Source organism: Melanostigma gelatinosum (assembly GCF_949748355.1).
Source record: "Melanostigma gelatinosum genome assembly, chromosome: 14".
Classification (NCBI taxonomy): Eukaryota; Metazoa; Chordata; class Actinopteri; order Perciformes; family Zoarcidae; genus Melanostigma; species Melanostigma gelatinosum.
Window position 1 is genome coordinate 11,848,236 of NC_136647.1, and position 27,066 is coordinate 11,875,301.

At 41.3% G+C, this 27,066-nt stretch overlaps 3 protein-coding genes across 4 annotated transcripts; 1 reads left to right on the forward strand and 2 right to left on the reverse strand.

The window, feature by feature from the left end:
* Window positions 1-308: 308 nt before the first annotated feature.
* b3glctb (beta 3-glucosyltransferase b) lies at window positions 309-17,471 on the reverse strand (the record flags this gene model as incomplete). Its single annotated transcript, XM_079283339.1, has 14 exons — window positions 309-1,706; window positions 3,599-3,743; window positions 4,173-4,292; window positions 4,573-4,672; window positions 5,366-5,479; window positions 6,995-7,064; window positions 10,731-10,847; window positions 11,283-11,346; window positions 11,784-11,920; window positions 12,090-12,201; window positions 12,330-12,406; window positions 16,941-17,050; window positions 17,284-17,323; window positions 17,427-17,471. The coding sequence occupies 14 exons, from the start codon at window positions 17,469-17,471 to the stop codon at window positions 1,581-1,583; spliced, it is 1,377 nt and encodes a 458-aa protein (XP_079139465.1). The 3' UTR covers window positions 309-1,580.
* Window positions 17,472-21,479: 4,008 nt separating this feature from the next.
* medag (mesenteric estrogen dependent adipogenesis) lies at window positions 21,480-23,083 on the forward strand. 2 transcript variants are annotated; one of them, XM_079283963.1, is made up of 5 exons: window positions 21,480-21,716; window positions 21,845-21,954; window positions 22,196-22,311; window positions 22,424-22,597; window positions 22,824-23,083. In XM_079283963.1, the coding sequence occupies exons 1-5, from the start codon at window positions 21,517-21,519 to the stop codon at window positions 22,989-22,991; spliced, it is 768 nt and encodes a 255-aa protein (XP_079140089.1). In that variant the 5' UTR covers window positions 21,480-21,516; the 3' UTR covers window positions 22,992-23,083. The 2 variants fall into 2 exon arrangements, with proteins under 2 accessions (XP_079140089.1, XP_079140090.1); XM_079283964.1 differs by having other exon boundaries at window positions 22,710-22,957.
* A 62-nt stretch (window positions 23,084-23,145) lies between these two features.
* alox5ap (arachidonate 5-lipoxygenase-activating protein) lies at window positions 23,146-25,840 on the reverse strand. The gene is made up of 5 exons (XM_079283965.1): window positions 25,696-25,840; window positions 25,499-25,580; window positions 23,924-23,994; window positions 23,476-23,557; window positions 23,146-23,392 (listed from the first exon to the last, which is right to left on the reverse strand). Exons 1-5 carry the CDS (start codon window positions 25,763-25,765, stop codon window positions 23,230-23,232), a joined length of 468 nt encoding a protein of 155 aa, XP_079140091.1. The 5' UTR covers window positions 25,766-25,840; the 3' UTR covers window positions 23,146-23,229.
* Window positions 25,841-27,066: the final 1,226 nt, after the last annotated feature.

The window sequence follows — 27,066 nt, forward strand, 5'->3', positions numbered from 1 at the left end:
TGACATGATACAAAGGCACTTCACGGCTTATGAGATTCTGGCCTCAATGAGACATGACAAGTCTGGAAGACTGAAAGCCACACACACACTACACAAAATGCAATATCATCAACGTAATATCATGATGACGCTGTAGTCACTTCCATCATGTCAGTCTGTCATGAGGCAAAAAAAAAGACAAACGTGCACAAAAAAGGTTTTGTTTAACACAATGAATATTTTATTTTCAAATTATCGAAAAATGTAATTCAACAGGTTTTCAGCAAGCATGCACAAACATTTATATATTCATAAAAACAGCTCCAGAATGTGGACAGCTGTGGTTGTAATTACTTTTACACCAATCTACAGCGACTAAACCACAAACATTGTACAAAACCCCACGAGGGACTCATTTGGTTCATGATATTCCATTTGGTAAACAAACAACAAAAAACCTTGATGCAAAATCTTGAAATTTGTTTCAAAATATATCAAATGAATTCAAAATGAAAGGAACAGTTTGATATTTTGGGGAAATCTAAGTCTCGGGAAGAAAGAAGAAGTTTCGAAAAAAGTTTGTTTGCATGAAATAAAAATGAACACAGAATTCGATAAAATATTCCTGAAATAAATTGCTTTCGTCATTAGGAATATTCCATGGTAAATGACTCCTTTGTTAGTTGTCTCTGTTCTTATCTTCCATGTGTTTAGGTGTCTTCGTATTGTTGCCTGTGTAGTCGTATTTTATCGAAGCTGTTGCCTGATTTTGTATTGTTTTGTCTGCAACTTCAGCTCTCCCTTGTAGAGATTGACTTAACCGGCTAAATAAATTAAATAAAACTAAATAAACATTGAATGACTTGAGACATCCTCAATATACAACAGATATCATATCAGATCACACAAATATACCAACACAATCTTTCTTCAATCAATGAAACACCTTGGTTCATGGTTCAAACTGAGTTTCGGGGTAAAGTGACAGCAGCAATAGTCAGACATCCGCTCTCACGATCCGAGTTGCAACCGGCGTGGCTCAATGTCAAATCAGTGAGCACTTTCAGATCCAGTCTCTCTAATGGCTGATAGACAGCGCTGAGGTCCACAGGAAGTCCTCCAGCTCCTCGAAAGAAAGTCTCTAAGTCTGTAATTCTTGCTGACAGCCAAATGTTTGGCCATCTTCAAATCCCTGACGTATACAGGTGCTTAAAGCTACTCATCCAGTGGAGGCAGATACACGTTTGTATTCACTCAGCAAGTTTGTCTGTCTGCTGTTTGGTGCTTTTACTAAAGCTGGTTTTGATGATTTAATCATACGGTCTGTGCACAGGCCATTTCGGCAAATAGTTGGGCTAAATTAAGCTAGAAACCTCTGTGGAGTTAAAAACTTGCTTGGTAATTATCTGCGACCACTTTAACATTACACACACTCGTTTGATTTTGTGTTGGCATACAAAATATTGATCAATGCAGGTATTAAGGTGGTTAAGAATTATGTTTCAGGGCACATTTCGCTGCTTGTTTGCTGATCTTTAGCTCTACGCAGTTGTGCGTATTCAGATTCAGTGTTTATCTACAGTATCGTAAACACAGTGTTTCTACAGTTCATCTCGTGGGTGTGTGTCCTGCAGCCAGAGTTTGAAGACGAACACAGGATCTATGTTCCAGTGCTTGTGGAACGAGACGGCCTGCTCCAATGTTTCGGAGTAGTCATACGGCCGAGCCTATAATAAGAACAAATGGTTTTGTGCGTTTGTGTCTGCGTGCATGTTTTTGTGGTTTTCTCCAGGGAAATTCAATATCCTGTGATAAAAGCCTGCATATCCCACGAGGCAGTATTTCTGTCTTTTCCAACCTACATTGAAGAGAAATATGAAGAGAGCGGAGCCTCATCTGACACTGGATAAAAGGTTACGGTCTATTTTTATTTATTGGTTCATTTGATAAGGGACAGTGCACATTAACAAAAAACATTTCTGTAAATGTGCCAGAAGGCTATTTTTCAAAAGGCTATTTTTCCATCTGGAGTCCCAAGAGGCAGATGTTACAATATAAACCAGAATGTAAGATTAAATTTAAAAGGTTATACAATATTGACACTTTATAATGCGTGCATAAACAATGAAAAAAAGCGAGAATATTAATATGCGTAGTATCTTCACTCAGGAGACTCTTATACATTGTCGAGGACTAACAAGACATGCAACACAGAGGCTCTCAAAGTCAACACACACAAAGCAAATCAAGTGAGGGAGAATTATGTTGAAATAGAAACATGGACGAAAGACAATATTATGATGCAATTGTTAGACACGAAAAAACATCCATGTCAGAGGCACAAAAACATAAAAGCATGCAGAGTATGAGAAATATATAAATCAGTCAGACACAGCTAAACAACAATAAAAGACGTGCAGGCAGGTAGATGAGGGTCGACCGGCAAACTCAAGACAGACCGACAGGTGACAACAGACAGATCGAGGGAAGATCAACACGGAAAGAGAAGCAGTTACATTCCAGTGCTGACAGAGCTGGGTACTAACTAACCATTTCTGTAATTGAGCTTCAGATGAACTGTATGTGTGTAGTTCTCTAATGGTCACTGGGATGGAGCTCCATTGTAGTGCAGCTTGTACTGAAAATGCAGAATGACTGAAAGCACTTTTCCTGAGTGGGATAATGCAATCCCCTCTTGCGGCTCCTCTTGTGAGCTGATAACCAGTTGTTCTTGTGATCACAAATTGTTTGAGCGGAGGAGAGGTCAAGCCATGTATCATCTTGTACATGAGACAGACATTCACATATTTAATCATGTTCTCCCAACTAAACAAGTTATATTTTGTTAGTGTAGGGCAATGATCGGAAAGAACAGATTTTCTATCAAGGATTTTGAGTGTTCGTTTATACAATGACTGTGGTGGTTTCAGAGTCGTGGTGCTAGCCTGTGACCAGGTTGTTAAACAGTAAGTGATGTGGGAAACAACCATAGAAAGCATGTATGTCTTAGCTGCCTCTGTTGACATGTAGTTTCGTGTGAACCTGAAATTTGATAGATTAAGTTTGACCCGTTTACAGACCTTTTGCGCCTGAGATTTGAATGACAATTTGGAATGAAAAAGTACTCCGAGATACTTGTAGTCAGGTACAACCTGTAGCCTCTCCCCAGATACAAAAATATCCGGCTCTACACTACCAGAGTTTGTTTTGGTAAAAAACATACACACTGTTTTGGATACGTTTAGTTGTAAACAGCATTGCTTTAACCATGCAGTTACATGAACCATGGAGTTAGTGAGTTCATTTGCAACTTGTCCCATTTTGCTGCCATGCAAGTAAATCAGTGTCATCTGCATACATTTGGATGTTGGTGTCAGGGCATGCTGATGGCAGATCATTGATACATAAAGACAGTGGGCCCAGGACAGATCCTTGTGGGACGCCTGTGGAAAAGTCTTAAGTCTGTCTCCCATTGGATGGCCTTTAGCTTATTTGGTGGAACAATACAGTCACAGTATTAATTGCAGTTATTTCCACAAACGGTTATTAGCGGCTGTCCTCACAATCACAATAAGAACACATACTTGTGTGTGTGTGTTCTGTGTGTATTGTTCCCTACCTGGTGGAACAGTGGACTGTGTGTGATGGGAACACCCAGGAAAGCGAAGCACCTGCCCAGCACCATGTCATCAGGAGCATCGTCACTGTAGCAGCGACAACCACTGGAAAGTAGCATGGACACCGCCGCGCGACTGAGCACCATCCTGCACACAGAACGCAGATATTTAAATAAGAAAGGGAATTATCTTCACAAAAAAAAAAAAAAAAAATATATATATATATATATATATATATATATATATATATATATATATATATACGGCACAAGCTTTATGTGCCGGTGTGTGATTGTCTGAGGGAAATTGATGTGCATCTTTAAGGTGTTAAATTCTAGTCATTACTGATAATATTTACAACGATACCAGATTTAAAATGAGAAAAAAAAGGGAAATAACAGAAAGCACCAGTTTTGTTCAGTCAGAGGCTGAGATGAGCACAAAGACACAGACACACTCCCGCAGAAGTGGTTGTTGTGCTACCGTCTTTGCAGTTGAATAAATTCACGGCGAAAATTCGCTTCACTCTCCGTCTGGACATTTTAACAGCAACTGCTCGAACCACCGCAGCCTCACCCTCCTCCTCCGGTGGTGTAGCTGTATCCGTTCAGAAGCAAGCTGTAGCCGTATCTCTCCCCCAGGCTCACTGCCTCCTTTGGGTCATAGCATCGCAGCAGTCGCCGCAACCTGGGTAAACTATGGATGGACAACAACCAACAGACGGAGAGACGCAAGGGAGGGAGTGAGGTGCATGCTGTATGTAGACACAAGGTCCTGGCTACATCAAATATCCATAATAACAGACTTCACAGGATCGTTAGCCAGCAGGTGACCTGTGTGCATGATCTTTAAAAGAGATGTCAATTATTCTTTAGCCACCACTGCAACTTCAATCAAAAAGCATTGATACAGAATGTTTTTCTTGATGCTAAAGTTAGGAATGGTGGGTTAAAACAGAATCTCTTCTCCCAGTTACCTGATGAGCGTATCATCATCAACAATAAGTAGCCAATCAGTCTTTGGCACAGCTTTACTCAAGAACCGCCTCAAGATGGCAAAAGTCTTCCCACAATGCCCTGCAGGGAGACAACATGAACATAAATAGTGTGAAAAAAAGGTGAAGCAGGTTTGAGGCTCATGAGATGCGGTGCGGTGAGAGCAGCACTCATTCTAATTCATTAAAAATTCATATAATAATAATAATCATGGCCAGGCCGGCATTACGTCGACTTACCTACCTAATGGTCCTTTCCACAAAGGGTTAACTCCTTCATCTGCCATCTGGTTGAGAAATAGTTAATGTTTGCGTTCGTATTTGCTTTGTTCCGGCCTTCTTTACATGACGCAATGTGATTATATTCGTCGAGTCATTTTCAGTTTTCCACCTCCGATCAGAAGCAGCACCCAAGCTGCTTCCATGAAATTTGTCTCATCCAGAGAGAATGAGAGGGCAGACAATGACTAAAAACAATGACTTTATTCTCATTAAATTACAACTTTATCATTGTAATATTGTGACATTTTCCTGAAATATTAAAACCTTATTCTCGACACAGATATGTGGGCTTTGAATTTGCGGTTATAAGTAGCCTACACAGACATTCAGGCTTCCTCGTGTAGCACAAAGGGGTACTGCAGATATAAATGTTAAATTAAAGACGGTGGAAGAAATTACGCAAACGTATTTGGCAACCCTAATAAAATCTCCTGCGACCCACCTGAGGGTCCCGACCCGGTGTTTTGGGAATGACTGTTCTGGATCAGCTCACCTCTCTCAGTGTTGGGCACTCCCAGATTGATTGTGGGTATGGAGGCATCAGCGACATCGCTGTAATACTCTAAAAACTCAGCATCTTTCTCCCAGGTTGCCTTCACGACTGGTACTGTGAGGAGGAAGAGGAGAGGGATGAACAGAGAGAAGAGAGAATCTCTGAATGTCTGTCTCATGTACAAGATTACACATGGCTTGACCTCTCCTCTGCTCAAACAATTTGTGATCACAAGAACAACTGGTTATCGGCTCACAAGAGGAGCCGCAAGAGGGCATTGCATTATCCCACTCAGGAAAAGTGCTTTCAGTCATTCTGCATTTTCAGTACAAGCTGCACTACAATGGAGCTCCATCCCAGTGACCATTAGAGAACTACACACATACAGTTCATCTGAAGCTCAATTACAGAAATGGTTAGTTCGTACTCAGCTCTGTCAGCACTAGATTGTAACACTTTCTCTGTCTGTGTTGGAACTTCCCTCGATCTGTCTGTTGTCACCTTTCTGTCTTTCTTTAAAATGCCGGTCGACCGTCATCTACCTGCATGCATGTCTTTTATTGTTGTTTAGCTGTGTCTGAGTGATTTATGTATTTCACATACTCTGTATGCTTTTATGTTTTGTGCCTCTGACGTTGATGTTTTTTAGCATCTAAACAACTGCAGCATAATACTGTTTTTAGTCCATGTTTTAATATAGTTATTCTCACTTTTTTTCATTGTTTGTCCACGCATTGTTAAGTGTCAATATTGTTTCACCTTTTAACTTTAATCTTACATTGTTTTTCGGTTTATTGTATAACATCTGCCTCTTGGGACTACAGATGAAAAATAGCCTTTTGGCTAACTCTGGCACATTTGCAGAAATGTTTTTATTAATGTGCACTGTCCCGTTCAAATAAACCAATAAATGAATTAATTAATTTCAGCCGACAGTCTAGATGAGGTTGTTGGATCTTAAAAAGCTGGTTCCCCCCCCCCCCCCCCCAGACTGTTAAGTGGCAAGTAAACAAAAAAAGCAGTGACAAATTAAAAGTGTCAAGTCAAATGTCCTGTAATTTCCATTTCATTTCCATCTATTTAGAATGAAGATAAACTGCGAGTTCAGTTTGGCTTGCAAATGTGCTGGTCGGTGTGTCGTGTTGTTTAACAACAACAAAATAATATAATTACTCTTCACTTCCCCTTTACAATGAATAAAACATTGTAATATTGCGCTTAATGGGATTCATTCATTACAATAATGCCTGAGGCGACAATAATTGAACCGAATGTCAGTGGTGGAAAGTAATTACAAATTTACTTGAGTTCTTTACTTCAGTAATATTTTGACGTACTTGTACTTCACTTTCCAATTAAACTACACTAGATGTCAGGAGGACATTGTTTTTTTTTAACCCCACTACAGTTATTTAATAGATGTAATTACTTCTTAATGAACTAATTTTCAGATTAAGATTCTGCAGAACAGGTCACTTTACTTTCCAGAACATTTTGCTGAGAACACCTCTGTATCCATTAATGTATTGGTACTTTAAGTTAGGTTAAGGATCTGTGCACCACTGCAGAAGATAATATTTTTTAATGAATGAAATGAGTTTTTGTCCTTCAGGGTCGGGAATAACGCACATCGTTCAGAGTGGAATTTTTGGCAAGTTTTCACAGCAACAAATACTTCTTTCCTCGACACCGGATCTCCCTAGAAAAAAGAGAAATAAAAACAATGTTAATCTTCATTCAAAAAAATGATGCTTCATTTTCATTTGATCAGTTCTGTCTTGTAAATGTACATTGTCCACCTTTCTTTTGTAGCCGTATGTCAAACAACACTTAGCTTTCTACTTGTTTTCCTTCAGCCTTCAGCCTGACTCACTGTTTTACATTAAATCGGCCGATTATTGTAATTTGATGTCCTGCTTTTAATAATTACCTCCACTAAAATCTAGTCATGGCCACATTATTTATGATTTATTCATGAGAGTTTCATTGAGAGGAAGCATCTTTTTCTGCAGTAAACACCCTAATTCGAGGCTTCGAAGCTTGTGTCGAGTAATCCAGGGAGACTTTTGTGAAGCACGCATCAACTGCAAACCCTTTTACTCCCCACGTGAGTTCACTTCATTCATCCTAGTCGGTGTTTACATGCAGAGCAACGTGCAGGCAGCACAGCGCGCGCGCCGACCAGATACTGTGTGTGGAGCGGACCTACCCGGACTCTCCAGTTATTGTCCTCGGTGACTTTAACAAAGGAAACCTGAACCATGAACTCCCTAAATACAGTCAATTTATTAAACGCCCTACCAGAGAGGAGAACATTCTGGACCACTGCTACACCACAATCAGCGGGGCATATCACGCCGTCCTCGGGCTGCACTGGGCCTCTCTGACCACGTCATCGTCCATCTGATTCCCTCATACAGGCAGAAACTCAAGCTCTGCAAACCTGTGGTGAGGAAATTCAAGAAGTGGACCAGTGAGGCTCTAGAGGAACTTCGGCCGTGTTTGGACTGTACTGACTGGGATGTATTCAAGACTGCTACCAACAGCCTGGATGAGTACACAGAGGCTGTGACTTCATACATCAGCTTCTGTGAGGACAGCTGTGTTCCATCAAGCACCAGGGTGAGTTATAACAACGACAAACCCTGGTTCACAGCAGAACTCAGGAAGCTAAGGCTGCAGAAAGACCAGGCCTTTAGGAGTGGGGACAAAGACTTGTATAAAGAGTCAAAATACAGCTTTATCAAGCCAGTGAGAGATGCTAAACGACTGTACTCTGAGAAACTGCAACATCAGCTCTCAGCCAACGACTCTGCTTCTGTCTGGAGAGGTCTCAGACAGATTACCAACTACAAGACCCCCCACTCCATGAACGACCTCCGCCTGGCAGACGAGCTGAGTGAGTACTACTGTCGCTTTCAAAGACAATGGGACAGTCCTGACTCCATCCCCCTCAGCCCCATCAACCAGCCCCAGACCACCAGCCCCCCCTCCTCCAGCTCAGCAGGGGCCCATGCCTCTGTACCACCCATTCCAGCGCCCCCCCCCCCCCCACCCCCAGTGACGACTCTCTCTATTCAGGAGGGAGATGTAAATAGGCTTTTTAAAAAACAGAACCCCCGCAAAGCAGCCGGCCCAGACTTGGTCTCCCCCTCCACCCTGAAGTACTGTGCTGACCAGCTGTCTCCGGTGTTTACAGACATTTTCAACACCTCCCTGGAGACTTGTCACGTACCAGCCTGCTTCAAGGTCTCCACCATCATCCCTGTCCCTAAAACACCAAGGATCACAGGACTAAACGACTACAGGCCCGTCCCACTGATCTCTGTGGTCATGAAGTCTTTTGAGCGCCTTGTCCTGTCCCATCTAAAAACCCTCACCGACCCACTCCTGGACCCCCTGCAGTTCGCCTACAGAGCCAACAGATCTGCAGACGACGCAGTCAACATGGCCCTTCACTTCATCCTCCAGCATCTGGACTCCCCAGGAACCTACGCCAGGATCCTGTTTGTGGACTTCAGCTCTGCCTTCAACACCATCATCCCGTCTCTGCTGCATGATGAGCTCTCCCAGCTGCACGTGCCCGACTCCACCTGTAAGTGGATCACAGACTTCCTGTCTGACAGGAAGCAGCACGTGAAGCTGGGAAAGCACGTCTCAGCCTCTCGGACCATCAGCACCGGCTCCCCCCAAGGCTGCGTTCTTTCCCCTCTGCTCTTCTCCCTGTACACCAACAGCTGCACCTCCAGTCACCAGTCCGTCAAGCTCCTGAAGTTCGCGGATGACACCACCCTCATTGGACTCATCTCTGGTGGGGATGAGTCCGCCTACAGGTGGGAGGCTGACCATCTGGTGACCTGGTGCAGGTTGAACAACCTGGAGCTCAAAGCTCTAAAGACAGTGGAGATGGTTGTGGATTTCAGGAAGAACGTCGCCCCACCAGCCCCGATCACTGTGTGCGGCACCCCCGTCGACGTGGTGGAGTCCTTCCGCTTCCTGGGCTCCATCATATCCCAGGACCTCAAGTGGGAGCTCAACATCAGCTCCATCACGAAGAAGGCTCAGCAGAGGATGCACTTCCTGAGGCAGCTGAAGAAATTCAACCTGCCAAAGACAATGATGGTGCATTTCTACACAGCCATCATCGAGTCCATCCTCTGCTCCTCCATCACGGTCTGGTACGCTGCAGCCACAGCCAAGGACAAGGGCAGACTGCAGCTCGTCATTCACTCTGCTGAGAGGATGATTGGCTGCAATCTGCCGTCCCTCCAGGACTTGTTCACTTTAAGAACCCTGAGGCGAGCAAGAAGGATTGTAGCTGACCCCTCTCACCCTGGACACAAACTGTTCGTGCCCCTTCCATCTGGTAGGAGGCTGAGGTCCATCAGGACCAAGACCTCACGACACATGAACAGTTTCTTCCCGTCGGCAGTCGGGCTCATGAACAGAGCCCGGGACCCCCACTGACTCTGTCATCCCCAGGACAAATTCCCACCGGTCACTCCCCCGCACATCCCTTCTATCACACTTGACACTTTCACACTACACTTACCTCTCACTGGTTTACAGTCCTGTTACCTGTTCGTTTGTGCACTCTACTTCACTTTATTTTATACTTCACTTAACTTCTATTCCACTTTATTTTATATTTTACTTTATCTTATATTTTCTGTAAATTTAATTTGTTTCTACTTTGCATTGTTGATTGTTGTTGATTGTTGTTAAATGTTACGCACCTCCCGTCATGTCAAATTCCTTGTATGTTCAACATTCACATCACAAACCTCTCCCCAATGTGTTCCCACTTTCCCTTTTGACCCCGCCATTGTATCATAAAGACAGACACCATATTAATAAGTTCATAACTTATGTATTGGCATCACAAACATCACTCATTCATTTATGCAATTCAATGCTTCACACACCAACGCCATGGCGTCATTATCATCACTCTGCCTGCTTTACATTCATTGCCCACTTGATGGCGCAGTAGAGCAAATGAAGCGCCGTGAAGCTTCGGCCGTGAGTGAACCAATTGGATGGAAAGCTTCAGTGCTTCATGAAGCTCCATCTCGCCATCACTACTTAAGGCCACCACTGCACACATGAGTTGTGCATATTCACTGCAGGTAACACTACAATGTTAATTGTGTTTACTAAATATCGCATGCGCCATGTTGTTACATTTCATATTCTGTCCGTAGAGAAAATGAAACTCGTCCATACGACATACAATGGCTGTGACAGACACTTTGATCCACATACACTCACATCACAAATGCATGTTCACAAATGCTCACACATACACAATACCATGCTACAAATACAGTGATGATAAACATCCATTAATAAGAGTTGTACATACACAGTTGGGCAGGTAGGTTGTAAATGTCGTAGCACAGTTGTCGCTCGTCTCTGTACAAAACTCTGGAACTGCCGTCAGCTTTGGACCGTTCCCTTCCTCCCAAATGTACAACGCAACCTGGAAAAACAGAGACAGGCACGAAGACAAACACTAGCCTCGTGGGGCAACAGTAGAAACAGTGATTTGCAGTGAGCGCCAGCTCAGCTCACTTGGTTCCTCAAACAGTAATTCTTTTTTTAAACAACAAAAGTACACATTCAGAGGTAGAGCTCTTGTGTGAACAATATGATTATAGCTCTTCGGAAAGCTGCAGGTATAGAAAGCTGAAGAGGCCTTTTTAACACAAGGCTAGCCAGTCGCTGGAGGAATAGCGTGTCTATCATTGTCACATGTCTATCATTTTATCTAAGCAGGCTTACTGGAAGACGACACTGATTGTGCTTTTCACAGCAGTTGTTGAGGCACAAAGTAATGAACCACAACAGAGTCTTGACAACAGTCGTATATTTTAGTTGTCTATTCACAAAGCTCCTGAAATCAGTTTCAAAGTACCTCATGTTTCAAGTCGATAGTGAAATCGGACTTCAGAGGCTTGTGTTGTATCCACTCAGCGAGTCTGAAACACATAATAGGGAAAGACGTGGAAAGAAGAGAAAGAGCAGAATAGAACTTTCCTTCATTGTATACGAGAATGTACATTAGTGAGTCAAAGTTATAGAAGTTCTGACACGTTGGTTTGTTTTCAGCAATCCCTTTGAATCCTGTTTTGTGTTTTCGGCATTAAAAAATGAGTCTATAATGAGTCTATGCTCAATAGATCAATGGAGTGCCTGTGTAGATGGCGAGGACAAAAAATGTGATTGTGGATGACATCTTTTCTTTTAATGTACCTCTGCATGTGCTACTTGTTTGTATTCATTTCATTTAAGGTTCTACACCATGTCTTGTAATAGTGTCTGCTATCATAACCCTGAAATGATGTGAAGAATGAAAAAAAAAGAAAAGGAGAGAAACACATTAGTGAGACAGTCATGCACACACACACACACACACCTCTGGAGCAGCGGCGTGCTGAGAGCCCAGCCTGCTGCAGGGTCAGGGTAACTAAAGGAACCGGGGTCTTCAGAGAACGCATAGTGGTGGATAATGGAGGGCTCGTTGTCATGGAGAAGCTTACCCAAAAACCATTCCTTTGAGTTGCAAAAAGGTGCACAGGGCAGGGTGATATGAAAAGGGAAAGTGGCTCAGTTATTTTCCAGGCATCAGTGCAGGAAACTAGATCATCATCAACACATTCATTTAGCAAAAAGTGCAGTGTGAAACATGTAGTCAGTGGGTGTCACGGGGCGTGCATCTCACCTCTTGGACTTGATATCTTTGGAGGACCTGCAGCAGATTAGGCAGTGAGATGCTGGTTTCCTCCTCAATGAAGAAAAACCAGGATGCTGATTGGCCATAAGTGGCAGAGAGACTGGAACGATCCACACAACATCGTTAACTTTATGCATTTATTTCACTCCACAGGAGTCATTGCTGCTAAATTCAAGTCAATCTGATTCATTTGTTTGTCATCTCCAAATATGTGTCGATAAGACTCACTGAGGGAGCAAAGGGAGGATGCTCCAATCCCCTTCAAACTCCGACAGCTCATGGAGAAGAAGAACAACTGGAACGCCCTGCATGAAACAAAACAATTGAATTTGAAAATGAGTTTGTGTGTGTGTGTGTGTGCGTGTGTGCGTGTGTGTGCACCTGATTGATGGGAGATGAGAGTAAAATTAAGTAACCAACAATGACGTCCAACTGGCACGTTGTGCACAAAAGAAAAAAGAACAGAAGTACTTGTGTGAACAGAAGTACTCCAATTGAATTTGAAAATTAGTGTGTGAGTGTGTGTGTGTGTGTGTGTGTGTGTGTGTGTGTGTGTGTGTGTGTGTGCGTGTGCTCCTGATCGATGGAAGATGAGTAAAACTAAGTGAACAACAATGAGGTCAAAACAAAAAAAGAACAGAAGTACTCCGATTGAATTTTACAAGTAGAACAAAGAATAGTCAGTAAGTGTTGCTCCAGTGTTCCTGGAGGTTTCCCAAAACTATTCATCACTATTCCTTTGTTCTAAAATGCCTTATTCCTTGCGAAATGAAACAAGAAGTCACTATGTTGAGTACCTCCTTGGAGGAAACATGATTACATGCTCCACTGACATGCTCTGCTAAATACGGTACACCTGGACATCCTGGTGGGCGTGGACTGATGAGGGCTTGATCAACAACATGTTGAGTAACAACATTATGTGCATCCTGCTGTTTGGAGGTCCACAGAGTTTTGGCTGTAGTTCTGACAATGGCATGCTGATAAAGAGGGTGAATGAAGGGGGTTGATTCAGAGGCTCCTGTTTTATGACCTCCTCCTCGTAAGTGACTCATACGGAAGAACTCACAAATCTGGTCCACGCAGCTATTCTTAGCGGCGCTGACAGAGACAACAGTTGTAAGGATTAATGTAAGTAGAGCGAGACCGCAGAGTTCTAATTGAGGCGACTGAAACGGCAGCATTACGTCACTACAGCAGGGCTGTAATGTCATTTATCTACACATTGCACTGCATCATTCAGAGAGGTGTCTAGCCCGTCCTCCTTGGTGTAATAAAAATACCACAAACGGCAACCTTCACAAGGATGACTCCACACCTTGCTAAAACTGATTCAACAAGTACTGATTATTATGACCTTCATTAAAGGCAGGATTTGTTTAGACTACATTAGTCTAAGCAGGCTGTGCTGTACCTAATAAGTGTAACTGATAAAAGTGACATTTCAGACTTTAGAAAAATATCAAAGAAAGAATCTTTCATAGTCATCCTCTAGCCATAGTAAGAATACAAATAATAAACAAATAAACTTGATTACTCCTGACGAAAAAGCATCACCAAAATGATTACAATTCAACCCGAGGGGACATGAATGAACACACGAAATGCCTTGGCAGTCCATCCAGCAGGTGTTGAGATATTCCAGTTTTGGTAGTGTAATTATATTTACAGCAAATGCATAATGTAATAATAATCACAAAACAGTACATTACATTATGTCCAATCAGACATCCACACAATGAAAGTTCACATGCAAGCACACATCTTCTCAGGTCCACTTCAGGTTGTGCGGGTGTGAAACGGGGTAGTAACCATCTGCTGTATGCGTTGTAGTAAGATGTGGGTGAAAAGAGCTGAGCGGAGCAGCAGCTCTATGATGGAGGTTGGATGATGAGGCTGAACATGTGCAGCGTTGGCACTGATGTCTCGGATTGAAAGCCTGCACTTGACGGCCAGTAGGGCCGCGTGACAAGGCTGTAAAAAAAAAATTTGTTTATCTCTCCCATTAAATCGATGGAAAAGTGCAGATATGAATCTGTGACAACAAAGCATTAAAACTGAGATACTGCTGCTCATATTTTGGCGGCTTCACGACCAAAATCGATGATATGCTGAACGTCAAAAAAAACAACTTTCAGTGTCAACGAATAAAAAAGAAAAACAGCCACATGACAGTCAGACAACATGCTGTCACCATGTCAGAGTTGACCTTTAATCCTCCAGTGAAAACACTTGGTTATACGTCAGTCAAAAGCATGCGTGACGCACAACCTGCCCTCATTCAAAACAGCTTACGGCAATCAAGGTCCAGCTGTTATAAACGTCACATCTAGAGAAAGCTTTCACTTACCTCACTGTGACAACACACACACACACACACACACACACACACACACACACACGCAGAGATGATTGTACACATCTTACTGTGCTGATCATGAAACTTCTCTCTTATCAGCATGTTCAGAAGCCGCAGTAGCGGCTTTCACAGCATGCAAGTCTGATTTCATATTCATTCTTATATTTGACACAACCTCTCTCTATTCCCACAAAAATATTCATTCATTCAGTTGTGAGACAGCTGTTTTAGTGAATGATCATTTATGAATGAGTGCTACAAGGAGAATTAAAAAATTTGACATCAATAATGCTTCTCTTGAATTGTTAATGCTCTAATAACCACATCCAGTTATATTGATCTGACGTTTAATTATTGATCATATTACAGCGCTACTAAAAGCCCGCTGTGCGTTACTGATTAATCAGTCATTGCTGGTTTATTCCAGCATCTTCCTGTGAGAATACTGAGTGGAAATCTAAAAACATATCATTTACCAAGAAAACCTGCAGCGCAGTCATTTTTCCTCCATGAGAGACGTCTGCGACTTCCTCTCAGGTTGCACATGTCCATGAAAACAATCAGAGTATTGGATGGAGCGCAGGAGGCGAAATCCAAAAACGTCGTTATTCATTAAAAAAACTCTTGCTGTGTGCGCACACTAGTAACTGAAAACAGCCCAAACCTAGTGGGCCAGGTTAGTTTCTTTCCCCATGCACAGCAGCTATATGCACTATTTTACAGAATGCCTCAAATTTGTGATTCATTTGGCAAGGAAAAAATGATCCAGAGCCTCCATCCTACTTTGTATCGAATTGTTCTTCAGCTGCCTTCGTCATTCTGAAACCACAACGCAACAAATGTGGAGTATGACTCCTGCTCAAGTTGCATAACTCAAAGATGGGTAGGGTCGTGACTTGGCGTAAACAGCATTACTAATCTTGGAACCTACTTTTGAAGCTGACAAATCTGCTACTCGGCTGCTCTAATTGCAAATAAAGGATCCCCCACAATAAAGTAATTGCTTTCTTGAGCATTAGGCCAACAGAAGATCGTTTACGCAATTAAATTTGACTTCTTTAGGGACGAACAACTCACCGGTCCAGTCAGAGACTGAGAAGAAATGACAATAAGAGGCTGTGAGTAAGTCAAAGGGAAGCTGTCAAACTGAGGGGAAATAATAGGATTTAGAAAAGTGTGTGTGGGGGGGGGGGATACATATGTGTTTTTTCGTATAGTGTATGAAGAAGAACATTTAACAAACTATGAACGTGGAGTTTGTTTTGTGTGTATTTCATAACCATGGAGCTAAACTGAGGCTTCTCGGCGTTCTCACTAACTGCATTTTCTTCTTTTCTGTCTCTCGGGTAGGAATTGGTGCGAAAACACCTCCAACCACCAACTGGCTTCAAAACAAAGCAATCGTAGACATGTCAAATTAATTCACAGTCCCCACTTTTGTCCCTGGTGACTCACTGATGTGCTCACAAACAAAGCACGTGTGAGCTCTTCCAGCTGCCACACCACATTTGTTGCTACTGGCTGCAGTGCGATCGCAGAGGTCTCATCACTTACCAAAGACGACAAAGACTCCGAGAGAGGTTGAGGGACTATGAAACATGATCATTACCAAATCATTGTGAATATAAAAAAAACTACATATTTCCTGTCTTGACAGACAAAACAGATCATATCCCAAACATGTTCAGTCGTCAAATTAGTCAAAGGAAATAAAGATTTCTCAACAGTCGGGGACTTGAAGACATTTCTCATCTGTTACAGTAGAAATCGTACCACGGAGCTCCCGCTGACGGCCTTCTTTCTATTTCACAGCATCATCGTCAAAGGAAAAACAACAAGTCAAATCTCCATATGCTTGTCATCTCATTTCCCCCGGGGTCGATAACAAATCAGTGTTCATACTCTGCAGGCACATATTAGTAAATAATTACAGCATGAGAGCAGAGAGTTCAGTTCCTCTCAGCTTAGGTACGGGAGCTCTGCGGCAAGGAGGACACCTATCGTGCCACTGTAATACCACAGCAGTGCGGAACTCTACGTCTAACTCCAAAAGTCACTGATTACACATTAAAAATGTAACTGTTCACAGCCTTTGTGAGCCCTTTATGGCGCTCCCAAACAAAAACAGAGCTGCTGCTGGAAAATCTGCCTCAAGCTTTAATGTTACTTAATAATTTATATTATCTGAAGGCACCACATGAACAAATCCATTCAAAATGAAATACAGATTAGATTCTTAGACCACTTTACAATCCATCATCCATTTAGGAAATGTCGGTCTGGTGAATTAATGGATACTGAATAAGACAGCATTGTGTTGTCTTATTGACTCTTTTCCCCGCTTGGTCTCAGGCTTTTGCAGTCCGTATATACAAGCATTAACATCTTAACATCTACTGGATTAAATGGAGGTTATGTCTGTTATTAACCTGTTCCAATGGTGAATCGTAGCAACTCATCCAGTGCCTGCCAGATGTTACCTGTCCCAGCTCAGCTGCCTGCTGAAGAATCTCCACCTTCCTCTGACCACCTCGGCGGGCGTGGAAGGAGTTCCTCTGACTCTGGATCACCAACACCACGTCCGACAATCCTGAGGAAAAACATGCACGGAAAAGCTAGAGCGATGACAAAATTAGGAAACTCGAAGAGACATGATGATGCAAAAAAACAGGGAATTTGTGAAATACACTTATTTGTTTTCTTGACAGGTAAAACTCACAGTGATGACTTTTCCTTTTCAATATCCAACAAATAATTGATTTGCTTTCCTGAACAGTTTGTCAAAAAAATATCAGACCGTCTGCAGTAAAATCCCTCACTCACCAATAGAGCTGTGTGGCGTGAGCTCCTGGGGCTCTGAGGCCTGCGGGGAGTCGAGAGGGATTCTCGTTAAGTCTGACGCACACTGCTGAGCTCACATGATGAAGCAGAATCACAGCAAGAATCTGAGGGGGGGGGTCACTTACATGAGGTTTGTCTTCTGCAGAGGCACCTTGAGAAGGACGCAACATTACATCGTCAAAATGCATTCATTTATTATGCTGACATGAATATGGCAATTCATCTTTTCGTCAATTTGACGACCAATGGATCAATTTAGGGTTACCACTTTGCCAACTTTTAACATCTTGACACATCTGTCAGAGCATGACATGCAATGGTGCAAGTACAGCCCCACCAGTAGCAGATTAAACGCAGTAGTAGAGTTATTTCTGCACCAAAAGGCCTCTTTCACAGTTATGGCAGGAACACAAGTGTAATTAATAGCACGACTGATTGAGAGCCCCAGTAAAGCCGTAAAAGTGTAAAATATGCAGCTATCACATGTCATTAATTACACCTGTGCCTTTTCATATAAAAGGTGAAAGGGGTCTATAGCAATAACATGAAGGTCTATGACAATGCTAATGATATATGTGTTTGTTAAAACATTTTATTACAAATCCAGGTCTGAAACGCGTTTCCAGCGTCTAGTTGAAAGGCCCTGCACACCCATGTCACACCCCCACAGGTGTTTTCACTTACTTTGATTAGACCTTTCTCAGGACTCTGTTGGCCTGTACAGACTGTATTTGATTGACATGTCCCTCAACCTCCCATTAGACGTGTTGCTCCTGTTAGCTCAGGACAACTTGCACCTTCATCACTCACCAGTAATGTAAATCAGAGTTTTGGTGACATATTAAACGCCCATCATAAATCTCAGCAGAGTCCTAATTAATGGGTGCACAGGGCTTTTCATTTTTACATGATTGCTGGCTGATATTAATGGCAAACAATTATATTGATGTAAACGACCTGCAAATTGTATTCATAATTAATTTCAAAGACAAGGTGACAATTGTTCTAAATTATACTAAATCTTACACATTGTCCCTTTAAACAGCCTCTTGTTTACCCCTCATACATCACCTGCGTTTGTGGTGTGTCAAGTTATCCACTATTAAATCCCCGTCTGTTTAGATTTTCAGAATAAAACAAAATACTCACTATTTTGTCGCAAACCAAGGACCACGCTGTCACTGACGAATAACTCGCGTGTTAATTTAGGAATAAATACATCTATTGATACATTTTTTCAAACTGGAATGCGCTCAGTGTCTTGTTAAATTATAAACAAATCTTACTGTGAAGGCCAAATCGAACCACTTCCGGTATTTTTCAGCCTGCCTTACGCAGTGTATCCTGTTTAGTGCTAACGGTTTAGCTAACAGTATCTGTCTCAGTAGGGCATGGACCCCACTTACCAAGCCAAAGAAGAAGCACAGCGACCAGTTTGCATCCGTTCAGCACATTACGATGGGACATGGTTCCCTTGGCTGCTGTTTTACGTTTGAAATCACCGTCTTTTCATGGCTAACTGGAGGAAATGGTTAGCTACATTCCCATAGTAGCAGAACTCTGTGTCTGACTGCAGAGCGTGTTTGTGCAGAGCTATAGCGACCTCTACTGGTTACTATTATACTAGGTTACTACCTTGACATACAGAACTGTAGTTTATTGTGCTACAGTACACGAAGGTAATATTGTGTCCTGGCTATTCTGATTCAATGTAAGTGATACTAACATACACTTTTTCTTCATTTTTATGCACAGTAAATTGGCATCAAGTAGGACAGTTTTATTTACTGTACAGTTGTGGATCATCACAAATTGAAGTACAATTTTGAATTACTGCATTTAATCATTGTTATTTCCGTTATAACATTACACAGAGCAATTGCCTCACTGCAGGTATTCGACATTTAGCCCATTGTTACCTAGAAGGTACTTATTTTACATATAAATAAGATAAATATATAATATATAAAAACTGATAAATATATATTACACACACATATATATATTTCTTATTACAAGTAGGCCTACATTGTGTAGATAATACAATTGTAAATGTATGTCAAATAACATTTTAAATGAAGGTCATACACATGTAATCCTACAAATCAACAAAATATCTGTGCTGATCTGAGAGCAGTACCGAGCTCTTACTGTCTCCGTCTGAGGAGAAGATAGCTAAGAAGAAGAAAAAAGGTAATAAACAAATAAAGATAAGCTGGACTTTATGAGCTTTACTAAGCTTGCGTTTTTCTGGAAAATTATATTGTTCAAGGGGTTAAAGGGTTAAAGATAAAGGGTTAAAGGGCAGGCATTGTTTAAAATGTCATATGAGGAAGAGCTTCCCAGAAATGAGGCTGAAATGATGATTTATGTTCACGTGCAGACTTAAAAATAAGTCAAAGTTCTCCTGACCACTGAGTCTAAACATGGCCACTAAAGTTAAACAAGCTGGTTTTGATGTGAAACCGCAGCTGTGAGTGTTCACATTTTTGTCAACTGACCTTTAGAAATCCAAAAGACAGAGCTTTGTTCTATAGGAATAAGGAATGAGGAAGGTGTAAATACTGTATGTGCAGAACGAGAGGCTGCTATTATTCACTTTTACACAAATGGGTACTATCACCTTGTCAAACAGTTATAGGCGGCAATAAAACAGAGCCATACGTGAGTTATGGAATTTTTTCGTCTCTGTCTGAGTTTGCTGAACAAAGGTATTGTTAATACACATGCTCCTCTAAAAGGTCTGAGCAAACATTGCTTATGGATAAGAACTGCAAATGATTGCAGTTGCAACACAAAGTTTCACTCATTATGTTTTAAACTGCGCCCATCGGCTGTTGTTTCCATGTCAAGTGGCTAAAGTTGTGCATTCCAGAGTCATTGTCATTAAAAATGTCAATAAATTGGAACAATATTTCTCAATTTGTTTGACTATCTCATTTATTTATATGTACATCTTTATCATTTGTTTTATTTGCTCACTTACTTATGCCTATGCATTATGTAGCCCGCTTGCAGGCCTATATATATGTAGACTAGAGCCAACCAGTCATGAAATGAGCCTTGATAAATTGATTAAGTCCTCAGAAGTATCCTTGAGACCTGTGTCATATACTACACGTCATGCGATGCATACTAAAGAAGGAAGTTAATATATTTTCCTTCAAAATAAAGTTACTTTTAAGAAAAGATTAGGAAACATTAGATATCTGAGACATTACTAACATATTTATATCTCTTTTTTATTCAAACACCCTATCAAGTAGACAATCTGTAACATCGGGACAGCATCATTTCATTTGAATTTAGCAACAGCCTATTATCTTTTCAATTAATTTATTAATTGATTGTTCCATCAAATGTCAGAAAATAGTGGAAAATGCCAAATTGATGTCCTCAAAGTATATTGTTTTGTCTGACTTATAGTATAAAATCATAAAGATATTCTTCTTACAACAATCTAAAATCATACAAACTTTTTGTAAGTCCTCAAAACTGCTAAATTTAAAATAAACTTCTCATCGACTAAAATATGAACTGCTAACATCAGGACTATTAATCTCACATAAGTAGGGAAGATTAATGTCACTGTCCTGGCCTGTTTGACAAACACTCTCATCTCTGGATATTCTCTCATCCTCCCACTGATCAATTACCAACACTGCTGAGATCCGGGATAAGTGCTGCTGCTGCTGCTGTGTGTATCTACCAGTGCAGAGTGTGAATCTGGAGGACACCTCGGATGGCTTAGCACATTAAAAACATCTCTTAAGTTGGGTTTTATGTTGTTACTAAGAGCTCAAATGTACCTTAGTTTAGGTACTGAATATAACTTTCAGGAATAAACAGACAGATTTTCATCTGTTTCATGATTTATGCTCTAAATAAGAAGCTTGTAACGGCCTCGTGGTCAGCCAAATGCAAGCACAGAGATCAGACGCAGAAACGTGTAAAGCATATGTACACACACGTGTAGCAGACAAAAGCAGTATAATCTTCACCTTTGAGAGACAAGAGAGAATGTTAATGGCTGGCGTTCGCGCTTGTGAAATGACGTAAACGATTATTTTTGGCCAAAGCTAACCGGAAGTGGTCTCGTGTCAGCATGTCTAACTTCACAGTGATTATTAAAGCTGCAGACGTGAGGCAGGCGATACGAACAGCAGCCGCCACCGCAGGAGGACGCACAGGAGAGAGAACAGGAGGTGTGACACCATGAGCACAAGCAAACCGGCGCACAGCGGGATGAGAGTGACAGAAGTGGAAGAGTTCCTGAGGAATCCTCCGGACGGTTTCTCCGTGGAGGTCCTCTGCTCGGGGTGCCGAGTCCACAGCGACCCGGAGAACAGCCTGGTGCTCATCGATGACTTCGACTCCTGCAGAGGGAAAACGGTTTTCCAGAAGTCTCTGGGAAGGTGAGGAAGAATGCAAAAGAAAAAAAGACTGCATGGGACGATGCACGCCCTTACACATGTACTCATATACACGCACACACAAAAAAACAACAACAACACACATCTGATTTGTTTTGTTTTTTAAACAGGAAGGTTAAAATGCAAAATTTATGGGAGTACACCAGCATGAGAAAGAGTCTTCTGTCCAAGAGGATCCATCTGCTGATGTCCGCCTGCGAAGGAACCAACGAAGCCAGAGGTAACTTAAACTACAGCCTCCCACCCAGCGTACCATAAGACCTTAACACTGAATGCATTGCAGTTGAACCTAGTTTGTGCTTTGCAGCTCTATGCTGTTAAGTGGGTCATGCAGTTTGGTGGCATGACTCATGATGGCTTCCCAATGTTTGCAGTGGGTGGAGTCGAGAAAATAACAGTACTTCACATACAGTCTCTCCCCACTGTGTTCGCTCATGTTTTCCTCTTCCACCCTGTTTCAGTGCTGAAGCAGTTTGTGGTGTCCATAGACGGCAACGATCCCATCATCAAGTGGCAGATGGAGCGAGGCCTGGACTGGACCATCTCCTCAGTGTGGGGGGAAAGCTACCGTGTGGATGTAAGAAGGACTTAATGGTCTTTCTCTTACTTCTCTTTTATACATACTTTCAGTTCTCTTCATGAGTTACATTTTGTATTTTGGTCTTGAACGTGACTTTTCCTCATATCAGATTGACTTGACTGAACCGCTGGAGAGATGGGCAGCGAAAAACAGCCACATCATAACTGACAAACTGATAAAAGTCCAAGCTGTGTGGAGAGACGCCTCCTTCACCCTCAAATACTATTCGGATGCCCTCTTTGACTTCCCACACTGGTTTGGGTTCAGCAAAAGAAAATTCAATGTAAGTATCTCTTATTCTTCTTCTTTTATGTCGATAGTAACCGAAACATTTTCTGTATTCGTCCACTTGTTGCACTTGTCTAACTTCCTGCTCATATCTGTCGCCATTAAAGTTGAGACTGACGTGAGCCGGCAGTGGATGGAGAGCAAGAAAAAATGGATTTTATCCGCTCACTTTTTTGATGGAGTCTGGATCTGCTTCCTCAAGAAAGTTTCTTCATCAACAGATCGTTTGTAACCTGGTGAAGGACCGGCCTACCTCTTGGGATTGCAGTATCTATAATCGCTGTCGGGTCCAGATTCTTCTTCTGTTCAGTGGCTGGACACGACTGAGAAGGACTGACAAAGACATTCTATATGCCATGAAGATTATTTATGCAACTTTTGTGTCTTAAAGGTGTTTTTGCCAGTAAATTAATCACACTTTACTGTTGTGTGAGGGGTCCAAATGAAAGGATCGTAGACTTTCCTACCAAAGGATCAGCATTTCTTTATGAGAAGTTTTTTTTTTTTTTATCAAACACAATAAATGCTCTTTTACAAAACAACAACAGAAAACCAGTGTTTTAATTCAGTCCTCATCAGATAAAAGATAAATGTGTTGTTGCCGTCATGAAACACACACACACTGCACTAAGGGATGAGGAGAAGAGCAGATGCGGCGCCGGTGATGGTTTCCACGTATTCCTTATAGTCGCTGCCGTAGTAGTACACCAGCAGGTAGTTGAAGATGCCCACGATGCACATCATGAACAGGAAGAAGAGGATGCGTTTTCCAAACATGTAGCATGGGGTGCTGCGAAGAAATGTGAAACAATATCGTCAGACCGTGACTCTAAACACACGCGCACACACAACATATTACTTGTGTTCATTTACCTCTGAGAGGTTTGTCCCATGTATCCAACAAAGTACTTCTGCCTGACAACAAGATAGATGATCCCAGCGAAGGCAGCAGGAGCTTCAAATAGATGACAAACAAAAACAATAAATAACTGAATCCCGTATGACCTTTGTTTTGTGTTTTTATGTTATTTGATTAGTTTGATTGATATATTATTGTCACTATCTTACTGGAATGCTGAAGTACATTTACATGTATCTGCACACGTGTTTTTTCTTAGTTGTTTTGGTTCTACAATTTTATAATATTTACGCATTCAAATCAACATCCTTTCCCTTTCTTTTGCATTATTTTCTTTCATGCTGAAATGGAAGACTTTATGTATCTAACATATTGCACTGCCATTGTATTACAAGCACTTATCTCTTTTGTGTATTCTGTTCAAAGGGCAAAAGTGTGTCACAGTAACGGATTAATGATTACCTTGATTGAGACACAGACCGGCACACCACATCACTGCCAGGAAAGTGGGATACGCATCCATGCAGTTACGGCTGGAAGGTGCATAAGCAGCAGGTTGTAATTAGCATTTTTAGGAAGTCACTGTGACGCAATCTGCAAACTGTTACAGGCAGCGTGGAGATTGATACCAAGCCCCTTGGCTGCTGGGAAATGTTTTGAAAACTGCAGAGCACAAGTGGCTGTAAAAACAGTGCATGAGCAAGAAAACCCAGTGAGTCTGTCAGAGCGTTGGAAGAAGCGGAGTTTGAAACGGGAAGCCAGGAAAAATTGAGCCCACTCTCAGAGTCGGCTCCTCCTGGCTGTTGCAAGGCGTTGCAACAGCCAGCACAATGTGTTGCACAGATCCGTGCAATGTCAGAGCCTCAAACCTCCTCCAATCTCACACACGTCACGAGAGTTATCCAAAAATACATCATGTCTCAGAACAGTTCCAAGACCAAACGGAGGTGCCACAAGCTGATTTGTTAATCATTTCTGACTTTTCCTTTCATGTGAAATACTGGATTTTTTTTTTTTTTTACCTCTTTATACCGTTTAGACCAAACGTTTGCATCACAATTTAGAGGCTAAAGTTTGAAATCCCCCACATTATACAAGACAGGATGTTGCTCAGGTGTTTCCTATTTACAAACAGGAAGTGCACTGTTGCTCGTGGACTAATAGAGCGACTGGACCAATAACTGAGATGTTGTGTCACAAATATTAGGTTTGACTTTCAAGCTTTAGCCTTGTTGTCAAACCACGTTTAATTGATGCAGCATGAAGCATTATCATCTGCAGTACTGCAATTTATTAATATTTTCATTATAGATTACTTTGTTGACAATTTTTCAGATTAATTGATTAACCGAGTGGCCTATAAAATGTCAGAAATATTCACAATTTCTCAAAGTCCAAGTCTTCATATTCTCCAATCGACAGTTAAAAACACAATCATATTCAATTGACAGTGATAGAAAACATGTGAAAAGCAGCAAATCCTGACATTTGAGAAACTGAACCACATTTTTGGAAAATCAATGAATGAAAAAGTTGGAAACACATTAGTTGAGTCATTGATTGTTTGAGTGTTGAAATGAGGAATCTAAGTAGACAGGTAAAGTTACTCTTGAGTTGGCAAACATTTAGTGCTTTTGCAACAAGCCAAACATCACATTTCTTGAAAAACAAGCTCGCATTTATGTTGGACATGATCCCTGGAGTTTGAAATGTCTAACCCCAGGTGGTAAATGTATGAGCAGTATTCCCTCTAACACAACTTTAACTTTAACACAGCATGACGATGAAGTCCCCTAACTGAGAGGCTGGAAGGATACATGTTTTCCATTTCCAGCAAGCATTCAAATGAGCTCTGTACCAGTTTTCTTTTCCCCCCTATGTGGGAGTGTTCAGGCAAATGAGGACTGCCTGTCAATGGAAGTTATATTTGGTGGAATGTAAAACCAGGTAGAAAGTTCATGACTGTTATTGTAGAAAACACAAAAGATATGGGATATGTTTCATTCGATTAGCAGAAGAGTATGAAAGAGTACTTACTTGGCACAACAAACTCGTTCAAAAGCAGATGTGGGGATATTTTGACTGTTGCCCCCCTTCTCCACCTTCAGGGCAAAGAATGCTTAAAACACACAGATCATCAACGTCAATACGACATCCCTTTGCTGAATGCTGAACACCTTTGACTACTTTAGAGTTTGAAAAACTACGTTTGATGCTTCTTGCTTTTTCCCCACCATTCTGAAGTACGCTGATGAGGGTGACGATGACCAGGAGGTAGATGTGTTCCACCACGATGCTGTACATGATGACCGGTCCAGATGTAGGAGCAGGAGGATTGAGAGGCTGAGCTTCTCTTTCACGTCTTTGCAGTCAGCTTACAGAAGGTGAACTGATAAACATAAAGCTGATCTGTCGCTGACATCGTGGACTCCCCCCGTTCCACCTCCATCCCACATACACACTCGTTTGTGGCTTCCTCTTTATGTAAATGATGCTCTGGCTTAATACAGACGGGTGCAAACAAGCCTGCAACTTCCTCTCTGTTTCTGTGAGAGATTACACACAGATGCACATACATAAATTTGCATTGCAGTGGCTGTGTGTATTTATGTTCTTTGAGGCTCTTTTACGGGCCTTTATAAAGACCAATGCATTGGGAATCTTTTAATATTATGTATTTGACAGGAAACATTTTGACGTACTAAAATAACAGATGTTATTGTTCAACTACTCATTAGTGTTATTAAGTACAACTTTACGTTACCTTTTATGACAAGTCAAAAGGTTTTCATCAGTGGTGGAAGAAGGACAGTTATTTTACTTAAAAGCAGTAATACCACTCTGTAGAATTATTCCATTACAGGTAAAAGGACATCACTTTACTGGGAGAAATGAGCAGCATAATGTAATTAAAGTGTGTAGGGTAGACTTATCATCATATTCTATAAGTTAGTCATATATTTTGTATCTGAATTCTTGATTTCAAAGAATCTAGTAGGCTGTATGAAGGTTCTAGTATCAAATAAATGTAATGGAGAACATTTGTATTTTACTGCAATATAGTGGAGAATATGTATAATCTATTGAAAATGCAATAATCAAGTAAAGGACTCATTAAATGTTGCCCTCCACCACCAGTCTGCTGTGAAAAAGTTTTTTTGTGTATAACTACAGTAAATTACAGCATTGTACAAGCTGTCTCAATGACTTGGCCTACCAACAGTCGAACAGCACCTGCATGTGCTTTTGAGCGGTAATGCAGTGGCTTTACCCCAGTGATGATGGTGTAGTTTTACTGTAATCTCTCCACAATTTCAATGTTGTAAACAAAGCTGTACGAAATGATATTTTTCTGTTGATGGATTTATGAAGTTGAAAAATGAAAAAGTATGAAAAATGAAAAAGAAAAATGAAAAAGTATGAAAAATGTTGATGGAATGAATCCCATTAAAGCCACTACCACCTCCCACAAGTGTTACAATGTTCAGATACAATCAGTTATTAAATTACTACATATAAAGCTATTGTACATTAATTAATTAAATCATAAATAAGTCATAAATAAAGGGAAAAGCAAAAAGTAAAAAAAATAATTTCTCAAAATA